Source organism: Rutilus rutilus (genome assembly GCF_951802725.1).
Source record: "Rutilus rutilus genome assembly, chromosome: 7".
NCBI classification, from domain to species: domain Eukaryota; kingdom Metazoa; phylum Chordata; class Actinopteri; order Cypriniformes; family Leuciscidae; genus Rutilus; species Rutilus rutilus.
The window spans coordinates 18,034,412-18,047,672 of NC_140221.1; the positions used below are offsets into that span (position 1 = coordinate 18,034,412).

Here is a 13,261-nt window from a genome sequence, read left to right on the forward strand (position 1 = left end):
TGCATGTTCCAATCATATTTCAATCAGTTCAAAACCATCATGGCGAACATTGCGCATCTGAACTGTCTCAGCTGAAGGACATAATCCATTATTTATCGGCTTTAATATATCGGCCAAAATTTCTCATCGGCCGATACCGATATGGTGGACCATATATTGTGCATTCCTAACTTCTATAATGTTTTTACACTTTCATTTTTAAGGGCATTTTCACATCTATGCTCAACAAAAATATGGAGGAAGAGGGTTACAGTTATCAGGCTAATATTATAATAGTGTTAATAGTAATCTTTAGCAAATCTCTAAATGAATATCTATTTTTTCACACTGTACCTTATATGTTCTGATGCCTAAATTTACCTGAAGCATTTATAATGATTGTTTTTAGGTTTTTGGTGTTTTTTTATTCATTTGGACAAAATGCAGTGTGGCACTACAGCCAACAAATCACCTCATTTGTAGCATTAGCTAGGTCTGTTAGACTGACTTCACACAAACCTGGTATGCTTTCAGTCGGAATAAAGGATTGATGCGTATGGAGAAATGGTTCACTTTCCATATACTGTATGTCAACACATTCTCAAAACATCGACCAGCACCTCAGTGAAATATTTCAATGATATCAATGAAATGAAGTTAAAATTCTAGTATTCACTCGCCACACACTCACAGTCACTCGCTCATATCCGTGGCATCAGTACACATCATGTTGTCTTACACACACACACACTCTGTCAGGGGTCATCCCCTGCTCATGCTGAGTGTGTGTGAACCCCATTAGCACATTCCCAGATAGTGGCCAGGGTACTCTTATCTCTCTCCACCCATTAATTACACTTTGTTCCCCTAAGTGATCTATTTCTGCTCCTCCCCGCCCCCGCGGCCCACTCCAGGACTATCTCCTACACCTCCACACAGCCACACAACACACACATACACACACGCACCAGATAAGAGTGCTAATGTGAGGCAAGCAAGGTCAGCCTGCCTTCCTCGCTGATGTGAAGTGTGGGTCCCGTGCATTAGCCGCTAGCCTGTCTGCCACCCGCTTTGCATGGGGCCGTTCTGAAGATGCCCCCGTAATTACAGATGACAGCACAGCGAGAGGCTGATCGCACTCCTTTGCCTCCACTCGGGCTGGAGGAGACAGCCTTCTGAAAGCTCCACCTGGAAAGTATGTCATGGAGCACTCTTGCGATGCTAAACACATGTGAATGCTGTGTACTTAGTTTCGATGCAGCTTCAGATCACACTTCCAAGTCCACTGTGTTTGTGAGCGACACCACCTGCAGAAAATGCCAGATAGTCAGCGAGGGGTGTTTCACCGACCGCTGTCTGCATCGCTGCTAGACGTTTAGACTATATTGCCGTACTAAATCATTTAACAATTTAGTCAATGAATTTGTGACTAGTCTTATACATACTGCTTGATAATATTTGGTATCGGTGGAGATGCATGGAGGGAATTTTTATATATATATATATATATATATATATATATATATATATATATATATATATATACATATAATAGTGTGTATCCTATAGGACAATGGGCTGCCCCATCAAAGTTTGGTTCCTCTCTAGGTTCCCTGTTCACCTGAATATCTTATGAAGGTTGTTTTTTTTTTGCCTCACGGGGTGCATTAAGAAACGATTCTCCATTAGACTGTTCTAAAAAATATGAATTATGAAAAGCACAACACAGACCTTGAATTGGGTTACAGCGTCCACCTCGAAATTGAAAAAAAGAACGTTTTTACTGAACAGAAAAATCGTTGCACTTGAGCCGATGTGGTGTACATGTATAAATACTTTGCTAAGTCAGTTCCCTCAATTATTGTCCTGCTGCGTCGTGTGCTCGCTGCATTAGCCTGTGGTTTGATTTACACTCCGTTGCATCATCCCACATGCGCTCATACCTTCCTCCTTGAAATATGTCCAGCACAAAAATCAATTTCGTGAATCAGTCTACAAACACACCCATTTCATAGACCTATCTCACTGTTAGCAGAAGCAAGAAGAAACCATTGTATTCTTTAGTTTACACAGTGTTGGTATGGATGCTGTGCTACTGCTGAACTCTCTTCGGTCCCTGACTCCTGCTGCTCCTTTAGTAAACACACTCAAACACTGTGTTCTTATTTATGTATTGATCCGCCATTGATTCCCTCACACCCCTTCTCGCTCTCACTTTCTCAGGCACTGTTATCATAGTAGCAGCACCTGTAGGGTTCATCTGTTACTTCAGCGGAGGAGAAGATGCTCATCAGATTTAGTGTGGAGGTCTCGGTATTGGGAAGTGAGGACATCTAGGTTGGAGAGTTAGGCTACTCATCAAGTGTGAAATAACATTATTAATTAGGTCTTTGTGAGTCGGAACTGAGGGTATCTAACTGGGGTTTAAAAGTTTTTAATAAATTAATACTTGTATATAGCAGGGATGTATTAAATTGATCTAAAGTGACTGTAAAGACTTTTCTTTACAGTCTTTCATCAAAGAATCCTGAACAAAGTATCACAATTTCCACAAAAATATTAAGCAGCACAACTGTTTTCAGCATTGATAATAATAAGAAATATGATTTCTGAAGGATCATGTGACACTGAAATCTGGCTGCTGAAAATTCAGCTTTGCCATTACGGGAATATATTACATTTTAAAAAGTAAAATATGAAGCATTTACTTTAAATCTGTAATAACATTTTACAATTGCTGATCTTTCAAAAACATAAAAAAATCTTACCATCCCTAAACTTTTGAACGGTAGTGTACTTTCTCAACATTGCGTCCTACCCAGGTACTGTAAGACAAGTGGCATTTTGCTGGTCATTTGGTTTCTTTCATGCTAGGCAGGCAAATCTCAATGCATGGTCCAAACTCCTGCTCCATATAGCTGTACATATATTAAACACACGCTGCAGTTTCACTCTTGGTGTGCATAGAAATTTACTTTTTTCTCTGGAAGTATGTTATATCTGGTTTGCACACGGTATACAAATTTAAGGGGAAATGCACCGGAAGGAGGTTGTTGAAGGTAAGAGGTTGCCTTTTGTAAATATTTCTATTGCTTTCTTCTCATTTTATCTGATTTGTAGCATCTGTCTTTTTATCCTTATCTAAATAGAGACCAAAGCTGCATGCTGTGGGGCTTTTAAATGTACTCTTTTGTACATACTCAGTCCATATTCTCAAATGTGAGAGAGAGGAAAGAATGAAAAAAAAAAAAACACGAAATTGACCAGAGAGATGTGTCAAATGATGCACATGCAGTGATGTTTTAATGTAATATTTTCAGGGGAAATGTGCAAATGCTCATGCGGTCACCATCGCAAATGTCCCCATGTACTGAATCCAAATACATTGGGGGGTTTTGGAGGGCTTTTGTCTGCAGTGCCAATTTCATCAAACAGTTTCTAACACCTCTCATCTCTGTATGTGCAATTTTGCAAGTGATGTGCTGTGTTATTGTACACTCTTGACACGCTGTCTTGTGCTGGTGCTAAAGCCTGTGTGAATTAACCCTCTGTGTACCTGCACAGTGTGGATCACAGATCCTCATTAATCCTCAGTTCATTTGCAACAGCTCTTATTCCACCCTCTTTCTCTCCTTTTTGTGAAATCAAACGCTCATTCAGCCACTCTGTTCATCTTTTTTTTCTTTTGAAAGAGTTAGGTGATAGACTTAGAATTTTGATTATTTGCCCCTACAGAATATTGACCATGTGTGCATATATAACTAATAAAATACACAATGGATCTAACAATGGTTATTTTATTATTTCTTTTATTATTTATTTCTTTTATTTACATTTTCTCTTGATTTATTTCACGGCAGGCATCATTTAAAAAAAAAAAATTCAGTTCGTATTTAAAAAAAAAGAAAGAAAAACGTGTTAATGTACAAATTACTTGAAATTGTTTTTAACCTTATTACAATTGCATTATTACTTTAAGCATGCATGATACCCTCAATATGCATTGCATACATTATTTGTAAGTGCTGCGAACACATCAGTGCTAAAGCAGAGTTATTTATTGGTTTTATCTTAACCGTAAGGCTTCGGTCACTCTTCCACAGACCACTTAATGAATATTCTAGTACTGTAATGATGAGCAACTGGGGCTTAGGAGTTGTTTGCACTCCGAATCTCTCCGTCATTCTTGTTTATTTTTCGTTTTCCCCTCTGGAGTCGGCTCTGACATCTGCAGGCATTTTTATCAGCGGCTAACTTAATTATGCTACTGTGGACTTAGGCTATTTGACTTGCTAACAAATTAGCCCTCAAATTAGCCTTGCTATCTGTGTTTCTGCTCCGCCTGTCAGGGATATGGTTTGTCATATCTGAATTCCTCAGTGATTCTTGATTTGCTTTATTACAGGCTATTTTACAGAGGAGCAAACAGAGTGGGCACAGTCAGGCTGGATAATGAAGCGCTAGTCTTCTTGCAAAGTGCTAGCCTGGGCTAATGACTAGCTTTAGACAGACTGGTAAAACAAATTCAGACACCCAAGCGCCATCATTAGATTTTCTCTCCTGAAAACTGCAACAGAATAAGCCACTGCCAATAGTTCTGGGTGCCTTTGGTGGGTACAGTAACCTGCGGTATGATTTGACTTTGCGTCCCCCAGAGTCTCAAACACTTGCGCTACACATCCCACACTGGCCCCTGCTCTCCGGTTATCTCGTAAAGACTCCATTCCAGCTCTATAAAACTTGCCGTCTTTATTACAGCTAAGTCAAGGCGCCCACTCTCAAATAAAAAAAAATAAAAAGACTGCACCGCTGCAAGGGAGGAGCAGCTCAGGGACACACACTGGAAATGTGTTCTGGAGCTCATTCTCTTGTAGCCTTTCCTCCTTTCCAAACTTGAATAATCTGAAAAGAGTGGAATGAAACTGCATTCGTCTCCCTCTCTCCCTTCATTCACTCACTCACTCTTTACCCCTTTCTCGTTTTGTTTCCAACTTTATAAGTGAATTGTAGGCTATCTCAGCAGGCCCTGAAGCCACACGTTCGCTTTCTCATTTATGGTTGTGTAATGAGTTCTGCCTCTGTTTACTCTTACAACAATAACAAGTAAAGTAATTAAAAGAGGCATAGGAGAGGGGGGGCAAAGGGAACCCAACGCCACACAGGTCCTGCGTTCGGGCAATTGACAGAGAGACTTTTTGATGAAATCGTAGGTGTGCATGCATATTTTTTTCCCTTTTCTATTTGCAATTTTAAGTGCTTATGTTTTTTTGTTGTTTTTTTTCCAAATGCATTAATTTAATTAGATATAATGCAAACAAAGCACGCTCTAGTTGCAACAGTAATATCCGCTCCTGGCGTCTAATGTGAAGAGGGATGAGCCGTGTTCTCGGAGGGCAGTGGGTTTATGCGTCGGGGGAGTGACGGGTGGGGGGTTGGCTATAGAGTATATTTAGATTTAATTAGTTGTGTCACGAATCGTAGCATCTCCATCACAGAGATCCGCGTTAACACGGCGCGCTAGAACGTTGACACCTGTTCTGGCCTCGTTTGTCCTCAAGCCGACTCTCTCAGATCACCTCTCAGATGTTCAGGCATGCATGGCGAAACCGCCAAACCGCTAGAGCATAGAGCAAACAAATATCAGAGAGCGTTAGGACTGGAAATCTAACCCCTATGCCAACAGGGGACGCAGATAGCAAATAGACTCTGCAGCCCTCGTGCAAAATATAGTTTCCCCCTGCTAGTGTTACTCTGACTAGTTCATTCTAGTTTGGAGTAAAAGTATAAGCAGACTATGTGTTGAAAAAGTCAAGGATATGTTTGTACTGATGTGCAATACTACCAGTCAAAAGTTTTGGAAAGGTAGGATTTTGTCATTTTTTTAAAAGAAGTCTCTTCTGCTCTTCTGTTTTAATATATTTTAAAATGTAATTTATTCCTGGGATCAAAGCTGAATTTTCAGCATCATCACTCCAGTCTCCAGTGTCACATGATCCTTCGGAAATCTTTCTAATATGCGGATTTGATGCTCAGAAAACATACATTATTATTATCAATGTTGAAAAAAACTTTGAAAGTTCAAAAGAACAGAATTTATTTGAAATAGAATATTTTGTAACATTATATTAATGTCTTTACTGTAACTTTTTATCAATTTAATTCATCCTTGATGAATAAAATATTGATTTGTTTTATTTCTTTCCCCCAAAAAATTCAATAAAAAGTCTTACTGACCCCAAACTTTTGAACGGTAGTGTTTAATGTTACAAAAGCTTTCTATTTCAGATAAATGCTGTTGTTTTGAACTTTCTATTCATCAAAGAATCCTGAAATAAAAATCGAAATAACTGTTTTCAACATTGATAATAATGAGAAATATGTATTGAGCATCAAATCCTCATTTCTGAAGGATCATGTGATACTGAGGACTGGAGTAATGATGCTGAAAAGTCAGCTTTGCCATCACAGGAATAAATTACACTTTACAATGTATTCACATAGAAAACAGCTGTTTTAAATTGTAATAATATTTCACAATATTACTGTTTTTCTTTTAGATTTTTAATCAAATAAATGCAGCCTTGTTGAGCAAAAGAGACTTCTTTTAAAAACATTCCAAATCTTACTGATCCATAACTTTTGACTGGTATTGTATAAGGAAGACACTCACACATGCACAAGAAAAACATAAAGCTAGCTGAACTGCAAACAATCACGCTAAAACAATTAGAGGTTGAAATCTTTTAATGACTGGAATATCAGATACTGTAATTTTTCAACAACTGTGTAATTACAACATGTAAAATGTCTGGCAATGAAATCAAATAATTTTGACAAATAAATAGAATATGCCAGTAGTGCTCAATCAATTAGGAGGTGCATTTGAATGCCACGCTACAGATGGAGACCAATTACAATCAGCACACTTTGATACTTTTTACTCTCTCCGAGTGTTACTTGCGGCGGTGCTTTGACTGCTCATTCACTCGAGCATCGTTCACTCATGAGCATTTTACCATCACACACGATTACCATTTGTAACGCTTTTGGTGAGGAGAGAAAAAGGAATTGCCGATAGCTAAAGCCTGTCTTCCTTGATTTATTGTTGACATGAATGTTGAAAGAGTGCTTGTGTGTGTGTGCGTGTGTGTGTGTGTGTGTGTGTGCTTGTCACTGGGACACTGTTTCAAACACTATTTGTCACAGTGAGATCAAAGAACTACTAAATTACCCTCAAAGGTATCCAGCTGAATCATTTAATGGTTCATTATAAAGATTTGGATCTGCATCTGGAAGACGTCTTAATGGGGTAGTGAAATATGAAGCTTCATTATTACAAATACAGTGGTCAAATGGAGTCGTATGAAGTAACGCTGATAACAGTGGCCTGGTGTGAGCGCCGGTGTGTTTGTGCTCATACTGTGAGGTGCATTGTTAAAGATGAGGATATCAAAACATAGTGCGTGAGCATTTTTTGTAGGCATGAGTATGTTGTGAGGGGTGTCAGGGTCGTGTGGATGACAGCCTGCCTGCTGGAGAGTTATTTTTTTCAAAAGGTGCAACTCTTTCTCTAATTGCACAATTACACATGTAGAATTCATAATTATGATGTTCACAGAAAGCACAGCAGTTTGTATATGTAATTTTCTACAATATCTTCTTTAAGAATTTGGGTGTTACTGTGTGTGTGTGTGTGTGTGTGTGTGTGTGTGTGTGTGTGTGTGTGTGTGTGTGTGTGTGTGTGTGTGTTATATTTTTTATCTGATTTTTTTTTTTTATATATATATATAGCCTATATGTATAAAACACACAATTTTTTTATTTATTTTTTATTTACTGGCCTATGCGTTTTGGAAAATAAAACGTGAAAAAAAATAAAAGATTAATAAAATGGTATCATAGGAAATATATCAAAGCTTTTTATGTAATTAAGTAAAAGTTAATTTTATTTATTACCATCATTTACATGTATTGTAATTGCAGCGTAAAAGTTTTGTCATTGCTTTAATAGTCTTTTTCCCAATTGCATGTTAATGGATTTTTAATAGTAGCATGCCTTTATTTGTAAGACATGAAAGGAATTATAAGCCCTATCCATCTTACTTTTAAGAACAGAAAATCTCCCAGACGAACAGAAATGCCTGTGAAAGAAAAGGAAAAAACTAAAGGAAAACCAGAACAATAGACTTTTCCTACTTCTCTGCGATAGACATTGCTCTCTTTATTGAAAGATGACATTTAATCAATGGCCACCTCTTTAAATGGCATTCATTTAATTTGTGGGCTAGCCAGACACGGCTGTCCTCTTCCCCATTCTTTGTGTGTCTGTGCGAGCGAATGACGTAACCGTGACACGCCGCGGCACACATACACTATTGATTACACTCAACACATCTTGGCAATTAAGAGATGGCAAGGTAGAGTAATAAAGGGTCATTAGCGAGGCATGCTTGTGAACCCTCATCAAAGGTGATGTCGCCGGCAGGGGCGGAGCTCCCGCAGGGTCGCCACGGGGGCTCGTTGCATTTGCATATCTGCTCGGAGACGCACTGTGGCTGACCCCGTGGCTGGGATCAGTATGAGTCGCTCGTCGATCAGGGGTTCATCACAGGTTCAAGGTAACAAAAAGTGAACCCTTCGTCATTAATTGGTCCTAGAAAAGAAAAAAACAAAGAAGGAGAGACAAATAAAAGGTTAGTTGGGAAAGGTGAGGGAGCCTAGAGTGGAGGGAAAGTTAAGGCTGTGTGCTCCAAATTGGGTATGAATTATAAATAAGAGCAGTGGAGGCAATGTCTTCTCCTCTAGAGTGGTGTTGTGCCAGGACCTACACCACTAAAGAGATTGTTTGGACAGCAGGTATCGACTCGCTGATCGTCAGCTTGGTAAACTTGACCTGAGGCACCGATCATTGGCCGAGCTAGAAAGACTCAACGTTCTGATACACACACACAAACACACACACACCTCTTTCCCATCTCACCACAGCTATCTTCATCAATACTTCCCAGACTGGGGTCAATGTAATAAACATGGAGGTCAATATCATGGCCATCTGAGTACACTTTTGGCATGGGCCTTAAAGTTGGTCTTTAATTGGATCCCTCCGGGCAAGTTCATGCACCAGTTTCAATGTGGAGGGGAAAGAATGAAAAATCGTGATTGAGGGGGGGAAAGCACATCAGTTTGATCCTCTGTGTTCCACACAAACTGACACAGACGTATATCAAGGCAGTCGAATTCTTTAAGCTACGTACATTGCAAATGGTTCAAAGTGGAATTAATCGAGCCGAAGTTCTATTCAAGCTTTCTCACAAATAGCACAATAAATAAACAGACCAAGTGTAGTTCTTTGGTGCTTCCGCCGCGCCAGGCGCTACCTGTCTGAAAGTGCTGCATTATGAGGGCTGTGAAAGGCTCTTGCGGGACTTTGAAAGGTCTGATGAGGACTTAAGGTGTTCATGTCACTTCACCTGGATCCAATGACCCAAACATGGGAATTCTTTAACCCGCTGCCACTAAGGGAAAACTGAGCCGTTTTGTGGATTAACTGATAGGTGTATCGAACTCAAGAGAGAGAAAATGTAATCTTCCATGGATAGTAGCCATTACATCCATTGTCCTCAAGTGCACAGTATCTTAATAGATGGAAAACGTTGTGTCGGAACAAAAGATTTTGCTTGGCAACAGACGTACTAAACTATTTAGAGAATGAACGGTCCTCACATATCACTCTAATAATCTAAGTGCCCTAGAGACCTCAGTAGGAAGTGTTAAAGGTTTACTTCGGCCAAAAATTCTGTCATCATTTACTCACCCTTATGCAGAACATTGAAGACATTTTGAAAAATGTAACCATCAGGAAAGTTTTTGGAAAAAATTGCACCTTTAGGGGGACAACAGCTTGTCACTGAGGTAGACCCTTAAAAGGACAACTTTTTGACCCCTAGAAGGTTCATATGGGTACTACTCTAGGTACTAATATACACCTTTTAGGCGTACAAAGTTGTCCCTTGAGGTTACTGCCCCAGTGACAAGTTGACCATTTTTGCACATTTTTCTGACAGTATACAAAGAAGTGTTAGGGATAGATTTCAGAATATCTTCTTTTGTGTTAAGGAGAAGAAATTCTCCTTTACTGTGATTTATAAACACTGTTAACTCTGTATGTTTTTCACATCCACCCTGATGTTCTGTGTTTTGCAGGTACCGAGAAGCACGAGTTAACATCATGGAAGAGCTTCCAGTCCATCTTCAAGTTCTTCAGCAATGCTCTCAAGGACCAAGAGGATGATTCCTCCTCCAGCCCGGTCACCACGCGCAGCTCCCACCGTATAAAACACGACGACTTATAGAGGGCTCGCAGATCCCAGAGCCCAGCTTTGTCAACCTCTTAGTTGCTTTTCTCCTCTGTTCTTTTTATGAAAGATATTCCTCCTTGAAGTCCTCCTCCCAGTGTATTGTATAACTCTGAGGAGCGCAGGGTCAGCCTGTATACATCAGAATAGCGTTTTGCATTACTTCTGGATGAGTGCAACTGTCAAAGCAATATGGCTTCACTGCTTGTGCCTCCTGTGGGCCGCTGTGTGGATTTGGTGGTGGCCCATCAGTGGCCAGATTAAGGCTGACAGGCGGCGCCGCACACCGCCTCTTGATGCACCTCTAATTATCCTGACATTGTCCTGAACTGAGCTAATGCCTGGGAAGCACCTGCACACACACACACACACAAACACACACACGTCTGGCAGGTCCTAGTGCCTGCCCACAAAGTCTTTGTATCTCTCTTTGATTTCCCCCCATCTTGTTTCTTTTTAACCGGGGTCTTACTTGCTTTTAAAATACTGGAGCGCTTAGGAATTTTGTATATCAGATGCTTAAGGCTTACGGGTTGTTTGTTCCATACATATAACTTTAACTGGGAAAAAGCAACTTGCAGACTCGCGCATCCATTCAATGGCTATCTTGAGACTAGATTAAGAATTAACACAATGAAGTAAGCCATTGACAGCTTGACATATTTAAAGAATCCTCCTCTGTTTTTAAATCCCTTAAAACCTTGTGCGAGCATGAGTTTTAGGAATATCTCCCATTAACTGAGCCGATATGTCAGTCTGGGAATATCTTCCTATGCGTCAGGATCAGGGAGATTTAATGTTATCCAAAGTACAAAAGCCATTCCTTGAGATGTTTGCCAATTTAACCTGCCCTTTTATTGCAGAGTTTATGACTATTCGGACTGTTTCAACACCTCATTGTCATCCTCTGCTAAATACGTGATGTAACTGTCTCAGCCAAGACAAGAAACATTGTCTGCTGGACAATGTGGTATTAGCAGAGGCTTAAAGATAAGTTGCTCAGGCATGTCAACAGATCACTCTGCTTCAGCTGGAAAATGAATCTCTCAGTAAGGCCTCTCTCATCTCATCATTTTTAGAAATAGAATTTGTAATTGGTTATTTAGATTGTTTAAGGTATAAGCAATGTAAATAGTGCTTTATGCATATTTCATATATTATTTTTATCCAAAATAGAGATGTAACTACAACGGAAGAAATGCAAGACCCCAGATGCTTTCATGTTTTGAAACTATTTTTACAATGAATTCAACTTTTAATATACTTGCAAATATTCATTAGATGCCACTGATCAACTGCAAGTTGCTTATACTGTTTAGTTCAAATTACTTTACTCCGATCCCAATGTTGTTGCCTTAGGAAAACACACATCAAGTTTATCTTTTATTCTATTTTATTTTGCAAGCGTAGACTGACAAGCCATATGTGAATGTCACTCGCGCTAAGTGCAGCCTTAAACCAAATCGAAAACCTAATTGGTTTTGCAAATTAGGACTCATTTTAAACAATAATATTTTAATCGACAAGATTCTACGTTTTTGTTTTTTTTGAAACATTTTAGTCACTCTGAACTTGTGTTGTGTTGTTTGCTCCACAAACTGTAATTGTTTGAAATTGTATTGAGAAGTTTTTATTATAGCTTTCGATGGGAATGCATTCAGTGAAAACATGATCTTACTTTAACTTCACTTTTCATAAATCGTTCTAATATGTTAGTCTTTCGTCTTTGAATTGATGGCAGTTCTGTGCCCTGATTACTCGTTCACTTCGTTTCCATATCATTTGAGTGTAATAATGATCTTCATACTTGCTGTAATTGAATAAAATTCTTTATAAAAATTGTGCGTAACGATCTTTGATTTTAAATTGTTGCAATAATTGTCTTTGTTTTTATCTGTTTATTTTTTTACTTCATAAAACAAGCATGTAAAATAACATGCACCTTTGCGAGCAGCTTGATAGACATATCTCACCTTGCACTTAAAGACACCGATGCACAGGGTACTCTTATTTACAACGTAATGATCGTAAAGGCATCACTTTCAACCCAAGAAGTTGTCGGGTTAAAGTTCAACCTGACGGGGGAAAGATCCTCGGACTCGGAGCCCGATAAAGCCTGTTGCTCCAACGGCTCTCCTCTCAGCTCTGTTCCCAGGGAAGGTGAGCCTACTCGGAGAATGACTCGCTCTTCTCACGTATCAGCTGTGGAACTCTATCACGAAAGCTGATATCTGTGTCTAGATCGAGCCCAGGCCTTTACAATGAGACCAATGTTAACCAAAATAAGTGTCAGTCAAAGACAGAGAAGTATCGGATGAAGCCATGTCTATAGCACCTAGTTTTTTATGTGTCAACTGCTTTTTTTTTTTTTTTTTTTTTTTTTAGACCTTAACTCATGAAACCCACGGAAATTATGTCACAAGAGATTAACGAAAAATAAGGATGATATTAAGGAGAAATCATTGGAAATTTAATTCGCGGTTCGTTACAAAGAAATTAGATTTAAAAAAGTTACAAATGTTTTATACATTTTGCTATATATATATATATGGGAATGCATATATATATATAAAAGACTATTACAAGTGGTGTAAACATAAATAACTTTTTAATGTACTTTTTACAAATATTAAAAATATGCTATTAAAATATATATATATATAATGGCTTTTTATATAGGTTTTGTTGCGCCACATTGACTTATAACTTTTGAAATTAAAAGTTTTTTATATGGAATAATCAAGTTAACATTTCTTTTGCAATAAGCTTTTTAGTGAGGCATTTTTTATCACAATTAGGACAGTTAATATTGTACCAAATAAACTTTTCCCCAGAAAAAAAAAAAAAAAAAAAGTGGTGTAATTCAGAAATATAAACGTATGTTGAATTTATTTATTTTTAAGTGAGTAGCCTAACTTAATCACCGC

General features: G+C 38.6%; 1 protein-coding gene across 1 annotated transcript in view; it reads left to right on the plus strand.

Annotated features, from left to right (window-relative positions):
- arb2a (ARB2 cotranscriptional regulator A) overlaps positions 1–12,173 on the plus strand; it is a 184,710-nt gene extending 172,537 nt beyond the window's left edge. The window contains exon 11 of the mRNA XM_084414065.1: positions 10,183–12,173. Coding sequence (XP_084270191.1) covers positions 10,183–10,331 — 149 coding nt within the window. The 3' untranslated portion in view covers positions 10,332–12,173. The remainder of the gene's footprint in view (positions 1–10,182) is intronic.
- The last annotated feature ends 1,088 nt before the right edge of the window (positions 12,174–13,261 follow it).